This window comes from Nicrophorus vespilloides, unplaced genomic scaffold, assembly GCF_001412225.1.
Source record: "Nicrophorus vespilloides isolate i.1.1-1 unplaced genomic scaffold, Nicve_v1.0, whole genome shotgun sequence".
NCBI classification, from domain to species: domain Eukaryota; kingdom Metazoa; phylum Arthropoda; class Insecta; order Coleoptera; family Silphidae; genus Nicrophorus; species Nicrophorus vespilloides.
The window spans coordinates 54,011-77,071 of record NW_017095739.1 but is presented as its reverse complement, the minus strand read 5'-3'; the positions used below and the strand labels follow the sequence as shown (position 1 = coordinate 77,071).

Genomic DNA, 23,061 nt, shown 5'->3' with positions numbered 1-23,061 from the left:
AAAAATGTTTTCTTAAATCTCTTTTTTTTTTAACTAGACAGTTTCATGTAAATTTAGTTATACAGTGTCGGACAAATATAAAATAAGAACACTCGTTGACATTCAATACTATAACATTTTTTTTGCTTATAGCAACTTTTATGTAAAATATTTTTATTGAAGAATAATACGATATGGTTAACGCAAAAAAATGTAGTTTGCAGCGCTGGAGCTGAATACATTTTGGGTATTTTCGCGGCGAATGTTAAAGTGAAGCTTGAAAGAAAAATGTATTTTTTTAAGATTAGGATCAAATTTTTGTTTTATTTGTACTGGTATGTTTTAAAATACGTAAACTAGGGGCAATTACATAAAATTTCGCAATTTGGCAATGCAATGGGTCGAGCGAATGGGTCCAATTTCTACCTCTTTCGGGTTTAACAGCCACCACAAATTTTTGCTGGTTTTTTAGGAATCGAACCAACGACCTTTCGTATCAGATGTGATACAGGCGACCATAGCTACACGGCTACGGCCGCCCTCATCATTGCAATGTATTCTCCAGATTTCTTTTGAATCTATTTTGTTTTTATATTTTTCAATGTACCCATAGTGCGGACAATTGTTTCCGTCGATATCCCGGACTTAAAACGGACTAATCAAGAATAAGCACAAAAAATAACTTCAGTTTGGCAAATAATATGTATGTGCCGCGAAATATTGAAAAATATAGGTAAAAATATTTGAAAAAACTAAAATTTTTAATGTTAATTATAATTTATTTTTATTTCATATTGTTATTATCTTTTGCAAATTCTTATTCAATTTTAACATCACTGTGTTCTTCGATCCAATCAAGGAAGTAAGTGATACGGGTGTAAGCCGCTGGCCATCCAATTTCGCATCCAAACGAAACACCGAAGGAAACCAAACCGATCTAACGAATGAAAACTTATAAAACAGCTTTTAATTTAAAATCAGAGATACATACCTGAGTGTTGTCCTCAGCCAAGACCAATGGACCGCCGGAGTCTCCGCTGCAGGTGCTCTTGCCACCTTCAGACTTGGTGCAAATGTGCGATGCGTGAATCATTCCGAAGAAGGATTTGTTGCAGGTGTTATTGTCCAAAACCGGAACTTGAACGGAACGCAAGACTGGGCTAACGCTGGTAGCCTTGTCGCTGTCCTTTCCCCATCCACTGGCAATAGAGTTTTCCTCCGCAAAAGTTTGTTCGGCTTGAGCCCTGGTGGGCAATTTAACCAATTGGACATTCTCTGAAAATGAAATTAATGTTGTCGCAATTCAGTATATATACATTTAGTTTCTTACCGTTCAATTCAACAGACTGTGGCAATTTGATCAAAGCAATATCGTTTCTCAACGTAAGCATGCTCCAATCTTCGTGGTAGATCAGATCTTCAGAAGTAACGCGGATTTGTGTTGGTTCTTCTTGCAGAACCTTGTGAGCTCCCAGTATAACGTCGATGAATTTTCCTCTGAAATGACGACGAGTTAATATTTGAAATTTCAGTTAGATTTCAAATTTTTATTACGGTTCAACGCAGTGAGCGGCAGTGAGAACGAAGTTGCGGGAAATTAAAGAACCACCGCAGAAGGCAATTTGGTTTTCGTCATCTTTCATGTGAACCTTCAAACCAACTTGGTACGGGATGGAATTAGGTTTGACCTCATTCCCACCAACGATACGACCATTCTTGTTGAACAGGCCGATGTTGAAGAAATTGGTGACAATGTCCAATGACTTGAAGTTGGCTTTTTCTTGGGCCTAAAAACAAATAAGTACATATATATTTAATCGCAATTTACAGGTATTTTGTCAAGTTTATTACCTGGGCTAAAGCCACAGTTGCCAAAACAAATAAGAATAATTTCATTGTTCAAAGCGAAATGGAATTATGTTTCGGTAGTGGCTAGAAACCTCCTTATATATAAGTGATAATTATGATTGATTCACTGATTGCTTTAAAGAGCATTTTTTTTTAATATATTTATCTTTTATCTGTATCGAACGTTTCATATCACATATTGTGAAATGAATTAGAAATCAAATGCATTTTTTTTAATCAATGCTATAAATATAGTTGATATTGATCAATTCAATTATTTTCGATTAGACTCTGTTGATATATCTGCCAGTTAAGATCAGCATTATACTAAATTTATTTTAAAATACTAGACGACATGAGTCGATCGATATTCTTTATGTACTTTCCATTCAAAGTCCATCTTTTTAAAAATAAATGTTAAAATGTTATTATGGTATGTAATTTTGTTATATAATTACAAATTTGAAAGTCTCATTTAATACTGCAGATCAATTTGAAAACAAACATATTTATCTACAGTTTTGTTATTTCCGTTCAAATTATAAACTAAACAATATATTGAAGAACATTGAATATTATAAAATTTCAGCCAATATACAAAAAATCGAGAAAATTTAAACTAATGTTTGGTACGCAAATTCATATATTAACATAATTTATTTATAAAGAAAATAGTAATTAATAAAATTAATTAGAGAGTTTTTTTTTTTTCAAATAAAGAAAACTTTTATTAAATAATTAGTCAACTCACGTTTCAAAATATTAGTCTAAAAAATGATTGTTTGTACATTTTTAATGCATTTGACACAATTCGCTTTCCTAACTAAAACTTCTTCCCTAAACAAGATCATTTTCACTAAACGTTTTTAATGTCATTAAAGCACTTTTTATCTTCTCGTTTCTATCAAGATTTTCTAAAAACCTCCACAGAAAAACATCATCTACTACAATTAACAGTTTTGAGCCATCTGGATAACTTCTTTGATATTTTGTCAGACGATTGTCATTAGTTTTAAATCTTTTTTTAATGTTAAAATTGCGACTTCAATATATTTAAGAGATAACGTTAGAATAATTCAATGTCGTAAAATTTCATTTTTCATTAAACAATTAAATTATGTAGATAGATAAAATTTCTGATGACCGATTTGTGGTAACACTGCTTTAAAGACCATAATACTTTGCAGAACAATATAAGAAATATCAAAATTATTTTGTGTCTTTCGTTAGCCCTTTGGCCAGCCTATTAGTATATATATTTTTATTGTATGTTAAAATTTATTTATGTATAAATTGTACTTTTTTTTCTCTTCTTCTTATGTATCGATGTTTGGCCAATAAATTATTATTATTATTTTGTGTCTATTTTTAGCATTTTGAAACAGTAATTATGTTTTTTTTATATTAAACGAAATAATTTTAAATCGGTAATTGCTACTTTACATTCAATGACTTTAATTTAGATATGTATATTACTGATTATATTTCTAAGGTTTTTTTTTTATTATATGATGTTATAAATCTGGAGAATCTGAAGTTATGATTCTTATATAATTGATATAATTGATGATAAATGTATCTTTATATTTCTATAAATAAATTTTGATCATAGTTGTTTATAAACAATAATAGGTGCATATTTATCCAAATTAAGTGAATCCTGTTATATTTTATATAAAGAAAATATGAATTCCAAAAATAGCAGTTTAAAAGAAGAAAATAATCAATTTATAAATAACATTATTTGTTCTATAAATGTAAAAAAAAATATGAAAGTGAACTTTGAAAAAGTAAAAAGATCGTTGAAATGTTTTCCACATTAAACGACAATATTTTTAGATCTATGGTACTTCAGATTAATGACTTTCCTTTTTTATTTATATCTATCTATTATTGATTATATTACTGATTACATCTCTATTTTTTTTCTAAACAAATAAACCTTAAAATAGTTTATTATTGACAATTAATCTGCTGAAACATTATGGTTTCTACATTATTTATTCAAAATTATAAAATATAAATATTTATCTGTCTGTAGTATGATAATTCTTTATCATCCTTATTTAATATCAAAAAGTACTAGTTTTCTAGTAATTAAGTAAAACCTAAATGAAAATTAAAAAATAGTTAAAAAAAACTAAATTTTATTATGAAAGATAGCACATAAAATTCAATGAATAATAAAAATATATTTCCGGATGATATTTCGCGTTTGAATGATTTTTTCTTGATTGTTGAAATTCAAATTTTTCACGTGAATTATTTTTTATATTTCACGCATAATGCAGATTCTATAGTATTAACTTTAATTAAGCTGTGTCAAAATCATCTATAATAGAATGGAGATTCGCGTTATCAAGTTGAAAAAAGTTGGGCTTATTTTCTTAACTGTTAACTTTACTTAATAATATCATCAACTTTAATATAGTAGTAATTCGGGATTCATAGTTTATTTATCTAAAATACATGTATCATTAGGTATGTATATAGGTATCACTAGAGTTTCAATACTTTTTGATAGCAATAAAATTAAAATACGCGAATATCCTTACAAATTGTTTTTATTTACACTTTGAAATAGATTTAATAATAATTATAATAGAAAAATGTTCTTGTCACTGTTTTAAATTAAATTTTTTTTGTATCTAAATAAATAAATAATTGGTTGATAGACCTTATAGTTCGATTCCCAAAAAAAAAAGTTTATTTTTTAGATTTGTTGATCCATTCTTTTATTGTTTATTTTAATCTATTGAGTGCAATCGTTTGTTTTTAGTATTTGCTTTTGTTATTGCATCAATCTTCAAGTGATGTGTGTGCCACAATTATTGTATTTGTTAAATCGATCAACCTTCGTATGATTTAAGTTGGCCTAATATTTGGATAAGCTGGACGATTAAGCTTATCAATTTTATTCCCTTAATAAAAATAAAAGTTTGTATAAATACAGTCATAACTCGATTAGCGAAATTACTTCAAGTTTCATGCAATCATTTTCTAATATCCTCTTCATCGTCATTTTTGTGAAAACATCGAATAAATTATTTTATTTAAACTTATTCTTGTTGGATAATTGTCGAACTTAAAGTAAACGCTGGAATATTTTTTATGTTAAGTCTGGCTTGAAATTGACCTCGTTAAATTGTTTACATTTAAAAATATCTCAATACAAAATAAATTTATTTCTCAATTTCATAGTTTCTTCATGATTCATATATAAAATAAGATATTATTACTAGAATAAAATATTGTCTATTTAAAGTATCTGTAATATTATTGAACTTGAAAATTTTAATTTAGTACAAATATGATTTAAAATTTATATTTACGATCATTCTCAAATTATTTTAGTTTATTTATTTTTTTATTTCTTCATATTATAGATTTTATTATTTACAATTTTTTATACACATTTTGTTCACTTTATTTTATTGGTTTCATTTGAGCCGATATTTGCAATATTTGACATCATTATTGAATTAAATTGGATGGACATTAAACACATTTTTTAATCTTCGATTTTGACGTCAGAATGCTCGGCAATCCAATCCAGATATTTGGAAACACGGCAGTAACCGGCTGGCCATCCAGCTTCGCATCCGAAATCAGTCACGAAAGAAGCAATTCCGACCTAAAAAATGTAACATATACATTATAAAGTATAAACATATAAAAGACACTATTTATTACTTGTTTATCGCTATTAACAACAAGTGGACCACCGGAATCACCGTTGCATGGACCTTTGCTGCCTTCACCAGCAGAGCAGATTTGAGTATCAGTGATCACTCCATAAGCTGCGTTACAATCTCTGTTACTTATCACAGTAAGATCGACTTTGCGAAGAACTGGACTGATGGTGTTCTCAGCATCTCCAATTTTACCCCAGCCGCTACCTCTAGCTGGCAACTTTTCGAAAGGTTCGTCCCTTTCAGAGAACTTTGGAAGTTTTGCAAGCTTAATATATTCTAAAATAGATTAATATCGGTTGGCATTATTATAACATATTGATTTAAACTATCATTTACCATTTAACGGAGCTGGTTTGGAGAGTTTCACAAGGGCAATATCGTTTTGGATACTATCGAAATCCCATCCTTCATGGACCGTGAACTCTTTGGATATAATTCGTACTTGTGTGGATTCTTCTTTTGTTATTTCATGAGCGCCCAAGACGACTTCGATTTCCACAGCACTGAATTTAAAAAAAAAGACATTATGATGTATTTGATTCATTTTATACGTTTCATTACTTGTCGGTACAGTGAGCGGCAGTCATCACATAGTTTTCAGAAATCAGTGTTCCTCCGCAGAAAGCTTTACGATCTGAGCCTGGTGTACTAATGTGAAGTCCAACCTACGATTTAATAAAATATTATACAAAAAATTGAAACAAACAGTATAAGTTTACTTGGTATGGGATAGAATGAGGTTCGACAACATCTCCTTGGATAATTCTGCCAAATCCAAAAGTATCGCATCCTAAAGAACGCAAAGTGTAAGGCTGCGTGAGGCTAAGACCCTACAATTAATTATTGTTGTTATTATTATCAACCTTAATAAATATTAGAATAATAATACCTTAGCGACAGCCAATAACAATAGAAAACAAAATAACTTTTCCATTTTGAAATATTTAAAAATGGCTGCTGCGATTTGTTCGGGATTATATAGAATTTCATTATCAATAGGTAGTAATGATAAGGGATAATCACTATTTAAACTGAGATTTCAATTGAGTATAATACTTGTGTAGTTGCATTATAAATTTTTTTATTACCTTCTGTATTTTTATATTCAGAATATCAGAAACATTATTTTATAAATTATTTAAGGTTGCTCTTCTCGTAGCTCTTTCTAAATCGCACATTTACAATTTGAAATGTATGAACGCACCAAAAGCTAGTTATGAGTTATTAGATGTACACTTTAGTCAGCTATATTGATTCATTTAATAAGTATCTAAAGTGGTTATGACTATGCTCAGCAATAAAGTTTATTTTTAGAGTGTATCGGCGTGTATTTTGATTTGAAAAGTTTGACAACTTATTTATTGGACTGCAAAAGCATAGCACATACATAAAATAATTAAAATATAAAATGTGTAATATAAAAATAACAGAACATAATAAAATATAATGAAGATATATGAAATATAGAAATTTTGCGATTTTACAATCGAGGAGGAAAAAAATATCAGAAGAATTTATTTAATTATAAAGAATTGTTATTTTTCATTTATATATTTTATAATTTGTATTTAAACAAGGGAGAAACAAATTAGTAAATTAGAGGCAAACAAAAGTTGGCAACAAATTTTAATGATCATGAAATACCCTTAATAACAGTTGTGGGATAAATTGTTGCAGCAGATAAATACTACAAACAAATCTTTTTCCGATTTTATTGGAGAAACATCCAATATTTACACACATTTCGATGGTAGGCAATCCTTTATAGTTAAAATGCATAATGTACTATGTGATGCACTCATATCTGAGATATCCAGGAGATCCACTGTCCACATGTCTTCAAAGATTTTCAATTTTTTTCATCGATAAATTAAGTAGCGATGAAATTACTGAATGAATGGATGTATTGAAATACGACAATGATATCGACATTAAATATTTAAAAAATGAAGTTCTTCATTTTATCAAATATGCCAAGTACGAATCGAATTATTTGCGTAATTCAATGAGTCAATTACGTTTAAGCAATTTGTCACTTACGTTTATAGTAAATGATGGTGTTCAATTGTTAGATTATAAATCTATTATTGATAAGTTTGCAAAAATGTGTTGCTATAAATAAAAATGTGTTTTTTTCAGCAACTAAGAATATTTTATTGTTTATTCCTAAAACGTTTTTGACCACACGGACCACTAAACTCAATATATTGAATCTCGCAGATCAGTAAACTAAAAATGTATAATCCCCCGGGATTCGGCGGCATTGTATTCCGCCACTGGCGTCAACAAGAATATATACATGTCGAATCGTCAGGAATGCTCCCGAGTGAGGCGTTCGGAGAAGCCATTATTAGAAACAACCACTAACAATAGTTAATAAATTTAGTAAATTAATCCTTCTGCAATCTCAGAGCTAATGATCTACATCAGGGATAAGTCTCAGCTACTGTGGCATTCCAGTTCACCAGTCTGAATCTGAGTGACTCCATTCCCGCTGATCCTTCGGCTGACGTATTTCACTCCCACTCCTCCGGGGGAAATACCCTTCTTCACTGAAGACCCCGAAGATGTGCTGCCCCGATCAACAAGACTTTCGAACAGCCATTTCTGATCTATGATTTATATGATTTGCACATGCCCTTAAGAGAAATCGCTAAGAGGGGGGTCTAAAGTGTCCGTCCTTGTTCTCCCAAGTGCTGACAACGTTATTCGGCAAAACCGTTATTTACACGCTCCAGCGAAACAACAGTTCTTTGTATGGCTGAATATACTTTCTCGGTGTTAGCTTTACTTCTTTTTTTTTAAATTAGGATCTGAATTATGGACAGGGTAGCGATAAGGGCACGTATTGTTCCTTGATTGCTGTCTGCCAATAGTGTGTGTAGGGAGATCGGTAGTTGTATTTCCATGTCCGTACAAATGTTCTGGGCAAGGCGTATGGCTTTGATCGGAGGCGACACATACTCGACACTTCTTTCTTGGTATTGATTCCGGTCTCTATGAACCAGGGTTTTCCATTTATGCTCTGGTTACGATGAAATAGTATCTACCCTTTATTTGCTCTGATCAGCGAATTTGTGTTGCCATTCTTGAGTATAATGTTACTTGGATTCCATAAAGAAGTCTGTAAATGGGAGGCGTAGGAAAGGATGATGGGGTACTTGTAGATAGGACCGCAACCAGACAGACAGCGAAGTCTTGCAACCAAATATACCGAGTAAACGCTAAATCAAAATTTTGGATTTTTTTTAAGAATTCCAAGACGGTCAAATACACGTCACGATTCCCAGATGCCATGATCCAAAATTTTCGATTTCAAAATGTTTAAAACTATAACAGTTTTCTTTTTTTCAATTATCCTACGCTACCACCTAACAGCGGCGGCGTTACATTTAGCGCGTTACTTGATGATATTTAGCCGCAATTTGCTGATTCATATTTTATATGATTAGAAACAGTTATGAAACCAGTTGAACTTTCCATGCTAATAGAATCAGGGCACTGCGAAAATTGAAGAGACTGCGAAAAAACATAAAGTTCGCTCTGAGATAGTCCAAAGTCAAACCGAAAAAGTTTGGGAATCTCTGGGTTATATTGTTCATGTTATATCTTTTAAGTTTTGTACCATTTTGTACTTGATAACGTGTTATCAACGAATTGAAATGCTTGTACGAATATTTAAAAAAAAAATAATAAATGTTAATTTGGTTCCAGATTTTTTCTAAGATGATGTGAATTAAAAAATTATTCATAATTAAATGGTGCTTATCGCTTCTTTTCTCGTTTTCTGATTATTTTTTTTCATATTGATTTTATCAACTAGAATATATAGGTGACCATACTCACTTTCAATCGTGCGCTCTCTTCCCGTTAGGGTCATTGCTTCGTACTGTTCGTTACGTCAAAAAATGGTCAAGGACAGTCGGTGAACGTTTTGATTGCTTGAGTGTTTTGTAGTTGTCATCATCATTATTACTGGTTACTTTTTGTGCGACGTTGAAGCCGGTAGGTCATCATCTCTAGCATAATATACGGTTCTAGAGAAAGGTGAGTCTTGATTTCGACTCAAGTAACACGTATCACAGTGTAATCTTGTATTCTCCATTGCAGGTTTCCATTATGAGTTCAAACTGCAAAGCGCTGTTATGGGCAACAGTAGCGCTGGTCCTTCAAATTGTCGTGGTCGCGTTACTTTTATTGGTCTTGCCTGGAGTTCCTCCAAAGGACGCCACTTTTGATGAAGCATACAAGTGAGTATCATTAATATTCATTATTGTTTTGCTATTGTACTGATTGTGTATATGAAATTCAATTGCAGAGTAACAAAAACTCTTCCACTTGAAGGCAAGCTTGCCTTAAATGATAAATTAGCAAAACTGCAGACTTGGCATAATGATAGGTTGATAGAACCAGAAGGTTTTGCAATTTATAAAGATGAGATTTATACATCACTTGGAACTGGAGAAATAGTAAAGCTGACTGGAAGTAAACATATAACTCATGTGGCGAAATTTGGTAAAGAATGTAAAGAATTATGGGATGAGCATATTTGTGGAAGGCCACTGGGTTTGACCTTCGACAAGAATGGTATCTTGTATGCCACAGATGCTTATTATGGCATTTTTAAAGTTAATGTTGGGACTGGAGATATTGAACAGCTTGTTGGTAAAGATGTGCAAAATGTGGGTAAGAATCCAAGGATATTCAATGGTATTGCTGTTACAAGTGAAGGAGTTGTCTACTGGACTGACTCCAGTACTAGTCTGGACTTGGCCAATGGTGTTTATGACATGCTGGCTGATCCCACTGGCAGATTATTAAGTTATGATCCAAATACTGGAAAGAACCAGGTATTAATGAACAAGATCCACTTTGCCAATGGTCTAGTACTTTCGGAAGACGAAGATTATTTGTTGATTTCTGAAACTGGAAGAAGCAGGATTCACCGTTATTACATTAAGGGACCCAAGATGCACCAGCACGATATCTTTTTGGATGGTCTTCCAGGTTTGCCTGATAATTTGAGCCGCGATGGAAAAGGAGGATACTTAATTCCTATGATCACCACCCACGACGCAGGATCGCCTAGTCTCGTTCAAATCTTCGGTCCTTTCCCAAAATTTAGAAAGATAGTCGCGAGATTTGTTGCAGTCGTCGATTCAGCTTTCCTGGTTATAGACAAATATTACCCAAATCGCGTCTGCAAGTTGATTAGTCACGGCATTGGAAATTTCAGATATATTCCTGAATATTTGAAACCTACGAGAATTTCAGTACTTCAAGTATCAGCGTCTGGCGAAGTTTTGGACTCATTGCATGGAAATAACTTGCCTTTCGTTGGATTTAGCGAAGCCCAAATTTTCAAGGATCAACTGTTGTTAGGATCACCGTTCCATGATTACATTGCTACAGTGCCATTGGTAGAAATTGGCTGGAAACATTTGGATCAGGATCCGTCGAGTAATGATGATCCGACCAAGATTATACCGCTATCGACTGAATTCGAAGATGAAGCATCACGTCCCATTCACGCACCGAAACCGACCCAAGCTCCAAAGGCAAAGACTACAACTACTGCACCAACAACAACCACGGCCCCAAAAGTTCAAACTCAGGCGCCAACCCAAGCACCCAAACCGAAGCAGACTGCACCACCTAAGCAAACTCCAAGACCCACACATGCTCCAAAACCAACACAGCCTCCGAAACTGCAGGAGACCAAACAGACTCCAAAAGCAGCTCCACCTACTCAAGCCCCCAAGAAGACACCTCCACCTACTCAAGACCCTAAGAAGACACCTTCACCCACACAAACCCCCAAGAAGACACCTCCACCCACACAAACCCCCAAGAAGACACCTCCACCCACACAAGCCCCAAAGAAAATACCTCCACCTACTGTAAAGCAAGCAGCTACCCAAACACCCAAAGTGCAAGCGCAAAAATCTAAAGTAGAAGTACCGAAAACCACCAGTACACCTCCAGCTACTAAACCGCAAACCAAAGAAGCGCCTAAACCCACCCCTAGTCAATCCAAGCCCACGAAGGATGTTCCAAGAAACGAACTTTAAAAAGTATTGAAGCACTGCATTGACTCATATTTTATCGCCTGTGATAAAAGCAGCTATAAATAACAACAGCAAACAAACCAACGTGTAACAACAATAATGCAGTGAGATTACACTGCATGCCAATATCAAATTCCAACGATTAAAAACAATACACTTACATTTCCAGAAAAAGTAAATAAAAAAAAATAATAATAAAGTTAAATGTTAAATTAGTGTGTCATGTCAAATAATCATGTGTCCTCTGTGTTGTGTTTGATATTCCATTTTATATTCTTTTTTTAATGATTATTGTATATTTTTATTGTTATTATTTTTTATTGGGTGTGAATTTAGTGGATGCGTTTATTTAAAAACGCAATTTCCTTCGATTTAATTGAATTATTTTGATTATGTTTTAATAAAAATAATTAATAAATAGTTAAAAATGTAAAAGTAACGAGTTTTGTTTTTAATTGCGATACAAAATTACAAATGCTTTTTGGCGTACAATTTGGCTGCGTTCATGGCGTCGTTGAGAAGTCCGTGCCAATCGGACATACTCACCTTCTTCGCTTTCAAATTGCAAACCAGAGTTGCGTCCTGTCCTTTGGGCGGAGCCACGGACGACTTAAAGATATCTCCGAATACTTTCAACCATTTCTCCGCATTAAATTGTTCATTAGTGTAATTCTAAAACATGTTTGGAATCGTTATTGATCGATCTACGAATATTTAAGTTGTATTTACCAGAGGCACGCAGCATCTTGCCTTAACAATGCTGTCCGAGTAGGATATTACTAGAACAGGAACATTCTGACAGATCTTCGTAGCCCTCTGCAGCGGCACGGATTCCAAAATCATTGACGTTCGCAGATAGTGAACGATAAAAGTCTTCTCGCTTTCGCTCTTCATGGCCTTTGTGTGCATAACGCTCTGCATCTCCATATCGATAAACTCCCTAGGCGTCTTTGAAAGTTATTAATTTCAATGAGCTCGGTGCGAACTTACTTTAAACTATTCCTAGCCACTTCCTTGATTTGTCTTCCAATTTTGCTCAGTTGCTCAGCACATTCCTCCTTTACTAGATACGGCATAATAGTTTCATCCTCTATATTGTAATTTAGGTGCAATTTCAGGCTGGCCACTGCCATTTCTAAAACTTCCGGCTGAAAATGGAATAGATGTAAAAAAATGTATTACGGACCATATAGAATTATTAACTTTATCTATATTATCATTTACGCTTTTCTGTAACTGGGCCACATGATTCAACAATTCTTGCCCAGTCTCCCGGGCTTTCTTAGCCCTCGGGCCGGTTACGCAATACAAAGAACTGGTGCTTCTACCTAATGACTTGAAAGAAACCATGCAGAAATCCCCGATATCACCAGTATTTAAAACATGGGTTCCGCAACAAGGTTCTCTAAAAATAAATTCAATTTAACAACCGATAAAAATAAACAGCAAACAGTTTTACCTAGATAGCAAATCGTTTGACGTAATCTCAATTAGTCGTATCCCCTTTTCGGGGTAAACTTCTCCAGGCACCAGAGTAACTTGGTCCAAATTCAGTAGACTCTGTGCATCAATTTCATCAATCTTAACGTCCACTCTATCCTTTATAATCTTTTTAATCCTATCCTCTATAAAGGCGATATCCTTGCTCGACAACTTCTCACCGAATATCCCAACATCCAGATTCAAATAACCGGCGCAGACTTTACTGGATTTCTGGCATGTGGCACCTTTCATCTGCTTCAGACAAGCGTTTAGTAGATGAGTGGCAGTGTGATTGCGCATATTGCTAAACCGCGCCTCCTCGTTAAACTTGACCACGCCCTGCTCGTGTACATTCAGCTGAAAATTGGATTTGTACACGCCCTTATGCAGGACGTAATTATTGATATTCCCTACGTCTACAACTTCGAATTTTCCTGCACCGAATTCGATGCAACCAACGTCGCTCACTTGTCCTCCGGACTCATAATACATATTCGTCTTATCAAGAATCAAAGTGCACGGCTTGTTCGGCTCAATACAACTCACGAATTCGTTCTCATCCAATATATTCAACACCTCAGCTCTCACCTCATCAAACACATACTTTCCGTCCACCTTTCCGTACATGTACTTGTACCGATCATCGGTCGACTTTCCCATCTGCTTAAAATCAATTAAATTGCCATCGGTGACACTGGTAAGTTTGCTGCGCCTCTTAACTGCATCAAACTCATTTCTGAATCGAACCTCATCAAATTCTAATTCCAAACCAACACTCAATTTCTTAATACACGGCTCATCCAAGCCGTACGTATCGAACAGTTTACATCCAAATTCCGGTGTGATTTCGGTTAAATTCGAGTTCGTGATCTCCTTGAAAGCATGCACCAATCCGGGCATCTCAATTACATCCAAATTAGCCAATGCTGGATAATCTTTCGAGATTTTCAGCCAATCGCTGGCCGCGTTCCGTCTTAAACTTTTATAAATATCTTCCTCAAAATCTATAATCTGATGTATCTAAACAAATTTAAACAATTTATAAACTTATTTACATATTATGTGGCAAAAACTAACTTGAATAAAATTGTTCTGCATTTCCGGATAGACTGTGCCCAAAGATTCGATAACGTAATTCGATAATTCCTTCAACAAACCTTGTTCCTTTTTAAACATATTTTCGCTAATCGCAAACGACCTACGCATGATTTTTCGCAGTTTCGCACTTAAAATAACGCAAAATTATTTTCTTTTCAAAATTAATAAGATTATAATACTTTTGCTCTGGAATTACACCATCTGCCAAACAAGCTGTGATCATTCTAGCGTGATCCGACAAAATTCTGTAACTAGTATTCAATTGATCCCAATCTTTCTCTCCATACAAATTCTTATAAGCTGGAACTTTTCCAGATATCTAAACATAAATGTAATATATTTTTTTGTTAATATAGAAGAAATAGTATCAGTTAAGTATAGTATAATACATTTTCTAATTACCTTTTGAATTCCTGTAAATAACGTTTTGAACACATCCGTTTCATAATTGCTCACTTTTCCTTGCAAAATCGCAACCAATCTTTCAAATCCCATCCCAGTATCAACATGTTTATGAGGTAAACTGGATATTTTACCTTCTGAATCTCTAAAATTTAACATTATTATTATTATTTTTAATATCACCACTTGTATATGATTAAATTGTACCTGTTGTACTCAATAAAAACTATATTCCAAAGTTCAATTAACTCATGCAATCCTTTATTGACGAATTCCTTTCTATTAACAAGGCCCCTATGATCAAAATGAATTTCAGTGCAAGGACCACAAGGCCCACTGGCGCCCATCTCCCAAAAATTTTCTTTCATACCAAATGGCAAGATTCTGTCCTCTGGCACACTTAAAAAATATATTATGTAATTTGAATTTCATTCTATATGAATAAAAATGAAATTACCCTAAGCTTTGCCAAACATCTTTGCACTCTAAATCTGGTTCCAATTCCATTGCCTCATCTCCCCCAAAATAAGTAACATAAAGTGCATTTTTATTAATTTTGAAACCATCTGTGAGTAATTTCCAGGCCAAAGAGCAGGATTCTTTCTACAATTAAATTGATATAATAAATATAGACATTTCCTATCAGTTTTCTCACTTTTGAGCATTGTCCAAAAGACCAATTTCCTAGCATCTCAAAGAAAGTGTGATGATACCCATCTAATCCAACATCATCCAAGTCATTATGTTTTCCCCCCACACGTATGCACTTCTGTGTATTTACAACCTTTTCAAACCTGGCTTCTTGTGTTCCCAAAAAAATACCTTTAAACTTTTGAAAACAAATTAGTTATTGCACAGTTGTTCATGACAGAAGCATATGTATGTACCTGGTTCATTCCAGCATTGACAAAGGGTACAGTGTCATCATAGAAAGGTACAACGGGGCTGGATCTGATGAAATTGTAATTGTTTTCATTGATGAAGTAATCCAAGAACCTCTGCCGGGCAACTTTGGATGATAGATACTTGTTTGGGTAGTTGCTCAAATTTCGTCTCGTCAACTGCGATATTGACCTTGTTAGCACTTTGTTGCTATTTAATCGCAACATACTGGGAATTTGGATATTTAAAAAAATTACGGATCCGCCGTTTTTGATTGTACAGGTTATATTTTTTATTAGAACTACTGAATAAATAAATCAACAATTCCATATATAGTTTCTCTACAATGTATAATATTAAAATGTTTATATATATTAAACATTTAAGAATGCATTGAATATTATTCTTTATGAAAAATAAATTGGTAATGAAAATCACAAGGCAAAGTTCCAATTAAGATAACTTTCATCATATAGTTAATTATTTAATTTTAATATCGCCAGCTCAATATTTTTTATTTAATTATTAATTTAGTAATATAATTTCGTAATGAAATATGATTGTAATTTAAGTATAATTAATTTTATTAAGAGAAATCATTAGAACTAACAAATAAATAGAACTAATTTTGACATAATAATAAACAAAACTTGTGAGCTAAGTGGAGTTACGATAATAATTTACATTTTAAAAATGAGTGGCGACGACAAGAAGAATATCATTTCCGAGTTTAAGTTGGATCCGGAGGCCGAATTGCGATTCGAGATCGAAACGAAGAATGAAAAAGTTTTATTAACCTTAAAATCAGGTTCAGCTGAAGTTTTTGGTACTGAATTGGTAAAGGGAAAGACTTACGAGTTCACGTCCGGTGCGAAAATAGCCGTGTTCACTTGGCAAGGTTGTATAGTTGAGTTGAAGGGAAAAACTGATGTGAGTTATGTGGCAAAAGAGACGCCGATGGTGTTGTACATGAACTGCCATGCAGGTTTGGATCAGATGAGACTGAATGCGGAGAAGAACAACACCAAAGGACCAATGTGTATGGTTGTTGGTCCTAATGATGTGGGCAAATCAACAGTGTGCAGAATCTTATTGAACTATGCAGTGAGGATGGGTAGAAGACCACTTTATGTGGATGTTGATTTGGGACAGGGACAGATCTCTGTTCCTGGAACAATTGGGAGCATTTTAGTAGAGAGACCAGCGCTAATTGATGAGGGTTTCCCACAGGAAGCGCCTTTGGTTTATCATGATGGACATAAATCACCAGGAGATAACCCTGCTCTTTATAAGAAATTACTAACACAATTAGGAAGTACAATCAAAGATAGATTAGAAATTAATAAGAAAAGTAAGTATTTTATTTGGTAATATATGTTTATTTGCAAATGATCATTATTTATTTTTAGCAAAAATGTCTGGGTGCATTATAAACACCTGTGGATGGATCAAAGGGGTTGGATACAAATTTATTTTACACACGATGGAAGCGTTCAATGTGAACGTGATTTTGGTGTTGGATCAGGAGAGGCTATATAATGAACTAGTCAGAGATTCACCGAGGTTCGTCAAAGTTGTGTTTCTTCCTAAAAGTGGTGGAGTTAGTATTTCGGTGATTCTCTTAATGCGTGAATATTAATAATTTTATAATTATAGGTTGTAGAGAGGTCTAAAGGAGCTCGGGGTGAATACAGGGACCAAAGAATTCGCGAGTACTTTTATGGAACACCGAAGAACGCGCTATATCCACATTCATTCGAAGTGAAGTTTTCGGACGTGAAAATATTCAAAATCGGAGCTCCAGCATTACCAGATTCCTGTTTACCATTGGGTATGAAAGCACGCGATCACCTTACCAAGCTCGTGCTGATAACACCAAATCCAGGACTTCTTCACCATCTGCTCTCAGTCAGCTTTTCTGAGAAAGATGACGATGATATGATCTTATCGCATTGTGCAGGATTCATATGTGTGTAAGTAGAATATTGTTTATTTCATCTTTTATTATTGATATAGGTATGATACAAATAGAATTGATAGGACTATCCATGACACATCTGTTAATATTGCCTTTAACAGTTTATATGCGAGTTTTTGCTGTTGCTATATTTATGACCAAGACAAGGATTTTAATTTCACGAATGTATATTTCAGTTCGTGAACGTATTTTCACATTAACATTCTGTCTATCAAAAGATATTTAGATTATATACGATTTTCAAATATTTTTTCAGAACAAACGTAGACGTCGAGAGACAACAACTGACAGTATTATCGCCGCAACCAAAACCCCTGCCCAACAATTTATTACTGCTATCTGAATTGCAGTTTATGGACAGCCACTGAATACTTCAGATGAGTATATTATTTCTTTTATATATATTGACAGTAATGAATAAAATTATTATTTTGGTGTACACATGTGCTAATATTTTCTTCGCATTGCGTTTGGTATCATCCGTAACGCAATATTCTTGTTTTATTTAATTTGACCGCAAGAAATAATAAAAAAAACTTCGTAGATACAATAAAAATAAACGAAAAATAACAATAAATTACAAATGTAAATCACAAGAGTGTCACTAGAGATGAAAAGTAGTTTAAAAATAGTAGTAATGGAGTAGTGTCTTTGATTACACCGCAAGTTCACGGGGTCTCCTAAAATAAATTATTCCAGCCAGAAGAATAGTCAGTGCTGTAATTAGGTATAAATCCCAGTTATTCCCAAAAGTTTCGCTAACGAAAAAAATCGCAAAGGGGCTCTGAAAGTAAATGTCGTGTCATCATCATTTGTTCATTGTAATGTGGAAAAGTACTGCTATTACCTCTTGCAGACATTGCCAACTAAACATCAAGCTCAGTTTCAAGAGCGCTAAAGATACAGGAACCTTCGCATCGGCGTTCGTCTCCGCAGCCAAATCATACAATCTCTTAGCCAAGTGCATGTCCTGAACCATGCCTAAACCTTGTTCGTGCATGTAACCTAAGTTGAACATAGCCTGCGCATTGTGCTGCTGCTCAGAAGCTATACGGTAATGGGATGCCGCAGTTTCATAATCAACGGCAGTTCCCAGTCCATAGTAATGGTAATCACCCAATTTAACCTGAAGAAATGAATTTATTAGTAATGATTATAAGAAAACAAATCTTTGGGATTTGTTTTACTTGGGCTGGCGAATATCCTTGTGCCGCCGATCTGCTCCAGTACAGTAGTGCTCTAGAAAGTGCTTCACTTTCGCTCATCATCGGCACTTCGTCTCTGTCCAAAATAAAACCAGTATTGCTCTGAGCCACTTCATATCCTAACTCTGAGAGTAACGCATATTGTACGAAAGCTTCATTAAACCTCTTATTCCGATAATCTTGATGCGCCTAATAACAAAAAAAAATGCCATCTATGGACTGAAGTTCACCGCAATGATAATATACGCACGTGCATCAGAGTTTCTCCCCAACGTCCGCGCTCAGCTACATTTTTATAAAGCTCAACGGCTGTCGTGCAAGAACGCATCATTCCCGTGCCTTGCGAATGCATCTGTGCTAAATTGTAATATGCTAAAACGTGACCGGACTGCGACGCCAACGAGAAATATTTGTTGGCCAACTTGTAATCTTTGGTCACTCCAATTCCATCTAAAAACAATTAAACGATTATATGGAAACATTATGTTGAAACTATAACAACTTACTTAAATACATGTTTCCGAGCTGCAATTGCCCATCGACCCAACCTTGATCAGCAGCCGCCAAGAAGTACTTGTGCGCTTTTACGTAATCCTTCTCAACACCTCTTCCGTACAAGTACATAAGACCAAGACCACTTAAACCTACGGGGTTGTTCATCTCGGATGCCTTTTTGAAATACTTGAACGCAGTGTCGTTGTCCTGCTTAACCTCGTCGCTACCATCCAGATAAATCTGAAAGAAGCAATTATAACTTCAACTTGAAGAATCAATTAAAAATAATTACTTTGCCCAAATAGGCCATGGCGATCGCATTCCCTGCGTTTGCGGCCTGCGTGAAATAATGCAAGGCCTTCTCGTAATCCAGATCCAGACCACGCCCTCCTTGATAGTGCAATTGACCCAATCCCACCTATATTTAATTTATGAATTACAAAGGAACCCAACAATGATAAAGATGAACATTACTTGAGCCTTAATATCTCCCTTTTCCGCTAAAAGTTCATAATACTCTATTAGATCCGTGTCAATTATGCTTGACGAGTATCCATTCTCCAATTCATCCAAGAGCCTGACCCTTTGCACAGAAGAACCTCCGGTGAACGATACTCCTTGACTTACTAAAAATCAAAATTAATCAAAGAGTTCATTATGAATCTAAGGTTTCACCACACCTTTAGCTGCAACTTGTCTGTAGTATTCAAGAGATTTCTCACAGCTGTTGGGGACTGTGATTCCGAACCAATAGCGATAACCCATGATCATCTGAGCCCAAGAGTGTCCACCAATAGCAGCCATTGTAAAATGGACGAGTGCTCTTGATTGGCTAATATTCATTCTGGCAAGCCCAGTAGCTGCAAGGAAACCCAATCCCATGTGCCCGTCGGGATGGCCATTGCCCGCTAAATCGTAAAAGATCTCTTTGGCATCATTCATATTTTGATTCATGGTGGTACCAAATAGATAGGCCCAAGCAATCCTAGCCTTGGCGTCACTGTTGCCCTTTTCCATTGCCTGTATAAGCAATTTCGTGGCGTCCTCCCTATTTGGTTTAGTCTTATTGAGAAGCTTGATAGCAGCCTCATAAAGAGCTTTGCCTTCTTTCTGAGTTTGTGTGAGTTCAGGTTCAATAATTTCTGGCGGTGGAGGTAGTGGTTCATCTTCTTCTTCTGTTCCTTCTATGATCTTATACCTTAAATTGTTCACTGCCCGTTCCATTAACTTTTCATAATATTTCTCTGAAAAAAAAATAAAAGTATATTTCAATAAATATTGCATTGATGCATGAATAAACGGTGTCTTACTACTGGCTTCAGTTTGTTCTTCTAATTCTGGGGTTTGCACCATATTGAACTCAGGTGGTACTTCTCCAGCCACCTCCTGTATGCTTGCAACAAACTTGGTCTTATCCTCTCCATCTTTGATGGTCTTAGAGCCATCCTCTTCCTCACCTTCCGACGATTTTTTCAAATCGGCATTGACGAAGCCGTTTAATAAAAACACGGAAATCAGCAGCGCCGCTTTATAACGCATATTATTGTTTTCCCACTTTCACGTACTGTTCGCGTTTTCACCTGATACTTACGAACGCAACTTTCTGCTCACAAACATAAGATTAAAAACTTTTTATCACTTACGTGTCCTTAACAACAAAAACGTCACTATCGTAAAATAATTGCTAAGGGCAAAACAACGTGCATAACATTAACAGATTGAATGAAATAATTACAATGGGTTTTAATCGAAATGTGTAGCAAAAAAGGATAATTTATCTTATAATAAATTCTTGATACAAAAATATTTGATGTTTCTTTGGTAAGCTGAAGCTGAAGTCGGTATTTTGACAGATGACAGCAAAATTTTCAACGTCATTAGCATTTATAAAGAAATCATATATATTGCTCTATTTCATTAACGATAATTATTGTATACAGATAATCATAATATTTGATTCCTAATTCTACATTCGTCTGTTCTACAATTTCGTATAAATCCAAATATTGATACAACTAAAGTATATATGCAACCAAATACTCAAAAACAATTTATCTCGGAGACAATTGAAATAAAATTTATTCACGAAAAAATATCTATCGTAAAATTATTAATACGATTTCACAAAACAAGTGTCTTTACGGATTTAATTTTCTTATAAAATAATTAGTAAATTTATTAAGGAGAAATTACAAGTACAATAAACCTAGGCGTAATAATTAAGATTAGCTTTCTTTTTCGATTGCACCTCCATTATAGCATCCATGTAGTCCTCGTGGGTAACTGCGTTGGCGTTACGTCTCAGTGCAATCATACCAGCTTCAACGCAAACGGCCTTGCATTGGGCTCCGTTGAAGTCATCAGTGGATCTTGCTAATTCCTCGAAGTTCACATCAGCATTAATTGTCATCTTTCTGGAGTGGATTTGCATGATCCTAGCCCTGGCCTCTTCATTTGGATGAGGAAACTCGATTTTTCTATCCAAACGTCCTATAAACAACCATTTAATTTTTATAAATCTGCTTTAACAAGATGGTCTCAATGAGGCGAAACATTGTCAAATACAATTTTAAAATAATTGTATTCATAAATATTTTGGTTTAATGAAATCAACAAAAATAGTAATTACCTGAACGCAATAAAGCCGGATCCAAAATATCAACCCTATTAGTGGCCGCAATGACTTTAATGTCAGCTGTGGAACTGAACCCATCCAGCTGGTTGAGCAACTCCAACATGGTTCTTTGTACTTCCCTATCTCCAGCCTTTTCGGAATCAAATCTCTTCGTACCGATAGCATCCAACTCATCGATGAAAATAATAGCCGGCGATTTTTCCTTTGCCAAAGCGAATGCATCTCTTACTAGTTTGGCGCCATCACCAATAAACATTTGAACCAACTGTGGTCCAGCCAACTTCAAGAACGTAGATTTGGTCTGTGCAGCGCAAGCCCTTGCCAATAAGGTTTTACCAGTTCCAGGGGGACCATACAATAAAACACCTAGAAAATTAACATAACACTGATCAATGTAATAAAAATTATTTAATGTTTACCTTTTGGTGGATGAATGCCGAGATTCAAAAATTTCTCTTTATGTGTCATGGGTAAAACAACAGCTTCAATCAGTTCCTGGATTTGCTTATCTAACCCACCAATATCAGAGTATTGTTCTGTCGGACGCTCATCAACTTCCATAGCTTTAACTCTGGCATCATACTCAGCTGGCAGTGTTTCAAGAATCAAATAAGAATCTTTGTTGACTCCAACAAGATCTCCTGGTTTAAGTTTCTCCTCATCCACGAGGCCAATGACTGGCAAGAAATATGTTTGCCTTGTTGATGTCTTGACAACAGCACACTTGCCTTTACGCTGGGCGTCGAGGTCTACCACAGCCCCATCCTCCTCTTCTTCTTGAGGGTCTACGTCGAGCAGCTCAATGACATTAGAAACTAAATACGGCAGCGTCTTATTCACCTTAATCTTCTCTGTGTTTTCTTTGATCTTCTCGTTTTGCGCTTGCAATTCATGATTTATCCGCATAACCTCGCTTTTCATGATTTTAATTTCATTGTCCAGCAAACGGGTACGACTCACCACCTCATCTGTACCCATACGAAGGACCTCTTCGCCCAGCGAATCCTCGCCATCGTCCCAAATCGATTTATCCTCCAATTTTGCCATTTCTCTAACCACCAATGTTTTCTATTTATGCAAAGTAATCAACCCAAAAATTCTCGAATACACAGACACCAACCAACTGCAACTGTCAAAACTTTCTGTATTTTAAAGCCGAGTCATCAGCACCACAACAATTCTGACATGGTTACTAAAATATTTATTGTTCGAAAATAGAACTATGTCAAAGGTTCCCCGACAAGCGCCATCTACAAATTTATCTTATAAGAATAAGTTACTTTAGTTTGACTAA

The 23,061-nt window shown here is 34.7% G+C and overlaps 6 protein-coding genes across 7 annotated transcripts; 2 read left to right on the top strand and 4 right to left on the bottom strand.

Moving 5' to 3' along the window:
• Window positions 1-746: 746 nt before the first annotated feature.
• LOC108561626 (transmembrane protease serine 9-like) lies at window positions 747-6,502 on the bottom strand. Its single transcript, XM_017919655.1, has 11 exons — window positions 6,412-6,502; window positions 6,242-6,352; window positions 6,084-6,187; window positions 5,859-6,025; window positions 5,521-5,798; window positions 5,340-5,461; window positions 1,831-1,855; window positions 1,534-1,766; window positions 1,310-1,476; window positions 971-1,254; window positions 747-916 (listed from the first exon to the last, which is right to left on the bottom strand). The coding sequence occupies exons 1-11, from the start codon at window positions 6,454-6,456 to the stop codon at window positions 797-799; spliced, it is 1,656 nt and encodes a 551-aa protein (XP_017775144.1). The 5' UTR covers window positions 6,457-6,502; the 3' UTR covers window positions 747-796.
• Window positions 6,503-9,412: 2,910 nt separating this feature from the next.
• On the top strand, window positions 9,413-11,786 carry LOC108561790 (adipocyte plasma membrane-associated protein-like). The gene is made up of 3 exons (XM_017919861.1): window positions 9,413-9,569; window positions 9,633-9,772; window positions 9,841-11,786. The coding sequence occupies exons 2-3, from the start codon at window positions 9,642-9,644 to the stop codon at window positions 11,591-11,593; spliced, it is 1,884 nt and encodes a 627-aa protein (XP_017775350.1). The 5' UTR covers window positions 9,413-9,569; window positions 9,633-9,641; the 3' UTR covers window positions 11,594-11,786.
• A 237-nt stretch (window positions 11,787-12,023) lies between these two features.
• On the bottom strand, window positions 12,024-15,742 carry LOC108561778 (alanine--tRNA ligase, mitochondrial). Of its 2 annotated transcripts, XM_017919842.1 has the most exons (12): window positions 15,460-15,742; window positions 15,228-15,401; window positions 15,030-15,175; window positions 14,780-14,971; window positions 14,573-14,717; window positions 14,350-14,489; window positions 14,150-14,297; window positions 13,050-14,092; window positions 12,794-12,995; window positions 12,581-12,738; window positions 12,320-12,530; window positions 12,024-12,262 (listed from the first exon to the last, which is right to left on the bottom strand). In XM_017919842.1, exons 1-12 carry the CDS (start codon window positions 15,679-15,681, stop codon window positions 12,059-12,061), a joined length of 2,985 nt encoding a protein of 994 aa, XP_017775331.1. In that variant the 5' UTR covers window positions 15,682-15,742; the 3' UTR covers window positions 12,024-12,058. The 2 variants fall into 2 exon arrangements, with proteins under 2 accessions (XP_017775331.1, XP_017775336.1); XM_017919847.1 differs by lacking the exon at window positions 12,024-12,262 and having other exon boundaries at window positions 12,401-12,538.
• A 339-nt stretch (window positions 15,743-16,081) lies between these two features.
• On the top strand, window positions 16,082-17,823 carry LOC108561836 (protein CLP1 homolog). The gene is made up of 4 exons (XM_017919921.1): window positions 16,082-16,805; window positions 16,864-17,054; window positions 17,111-17,427; window positions 17,689-17,823. Exons 1-4 carry the CDS (start codon window positions 16,148-16,150, stop codon window positions 17,798-17,800), a joined length of 1,278 nt encoding a protein of 425 aa, XP_017775410.1. The 5' UTR covers window positions 16,082-16,147; the 3' UTR covers window positions 17,801-17,823.
• Window positions 17,824-18,067: 244 nt separating this feature from the next.
• Window positions 18,068-20,939, bottom strand: LOC108561827 (protein sel-1 homolog 1). Its single transcript, XM_017919909.1, has 9 exons — window positions 20,443-20,939; window positions 19,813-20,376; window positions 19,607-19,758; window positions 19,425-19,550; window positions 19,144-19,372; window positions 18,888-19,087; window positions 18,620-18,826; window positions 18,280-18,558; window positions 18,068-18,216 (listed from the first exon to the last, which is right to left on the bottom strand). Exons 1-9 carry the CDS (start codon window positions 20,669-20,671, stop codon window positions 18,088-18,090), a joined length of 2,115 nt encoding a protein of 704 aa, XP_017775398.1. The 5' UTR covers window positions 20,672-20,939; the 3' UTR covers window positions 18,068-18,087.
• Window positions 20,940-21,287: 348 nt separating this feature from the next.
• Window positions 21,288-22,929, bottom strand: LOC108561846 (26S protease regulatory subunit 6A-B). Its single transcript, XM_017919933.1, has 3 exons — window positions 22,187-22,929; window positions 21,762-22,133; window positions 21,288-21,622 (listed from the first exon to the last, which is right to left on the bottom strand). The coding sequence occupies exons 1-3, from the start codon at window positions 22,812-22,814 to the stop codon at window positions 21,339-21,341; spliced, it is 1,284 nt and encodes a 427-aa protein (XP_017775422.1). The 5' UTR covers window positions 22,815-22,929; the 3' UTR covers window positions 21,288-21,338.
• Window positions 22,930-23,061: the final 132 nt, after the last annotated feature.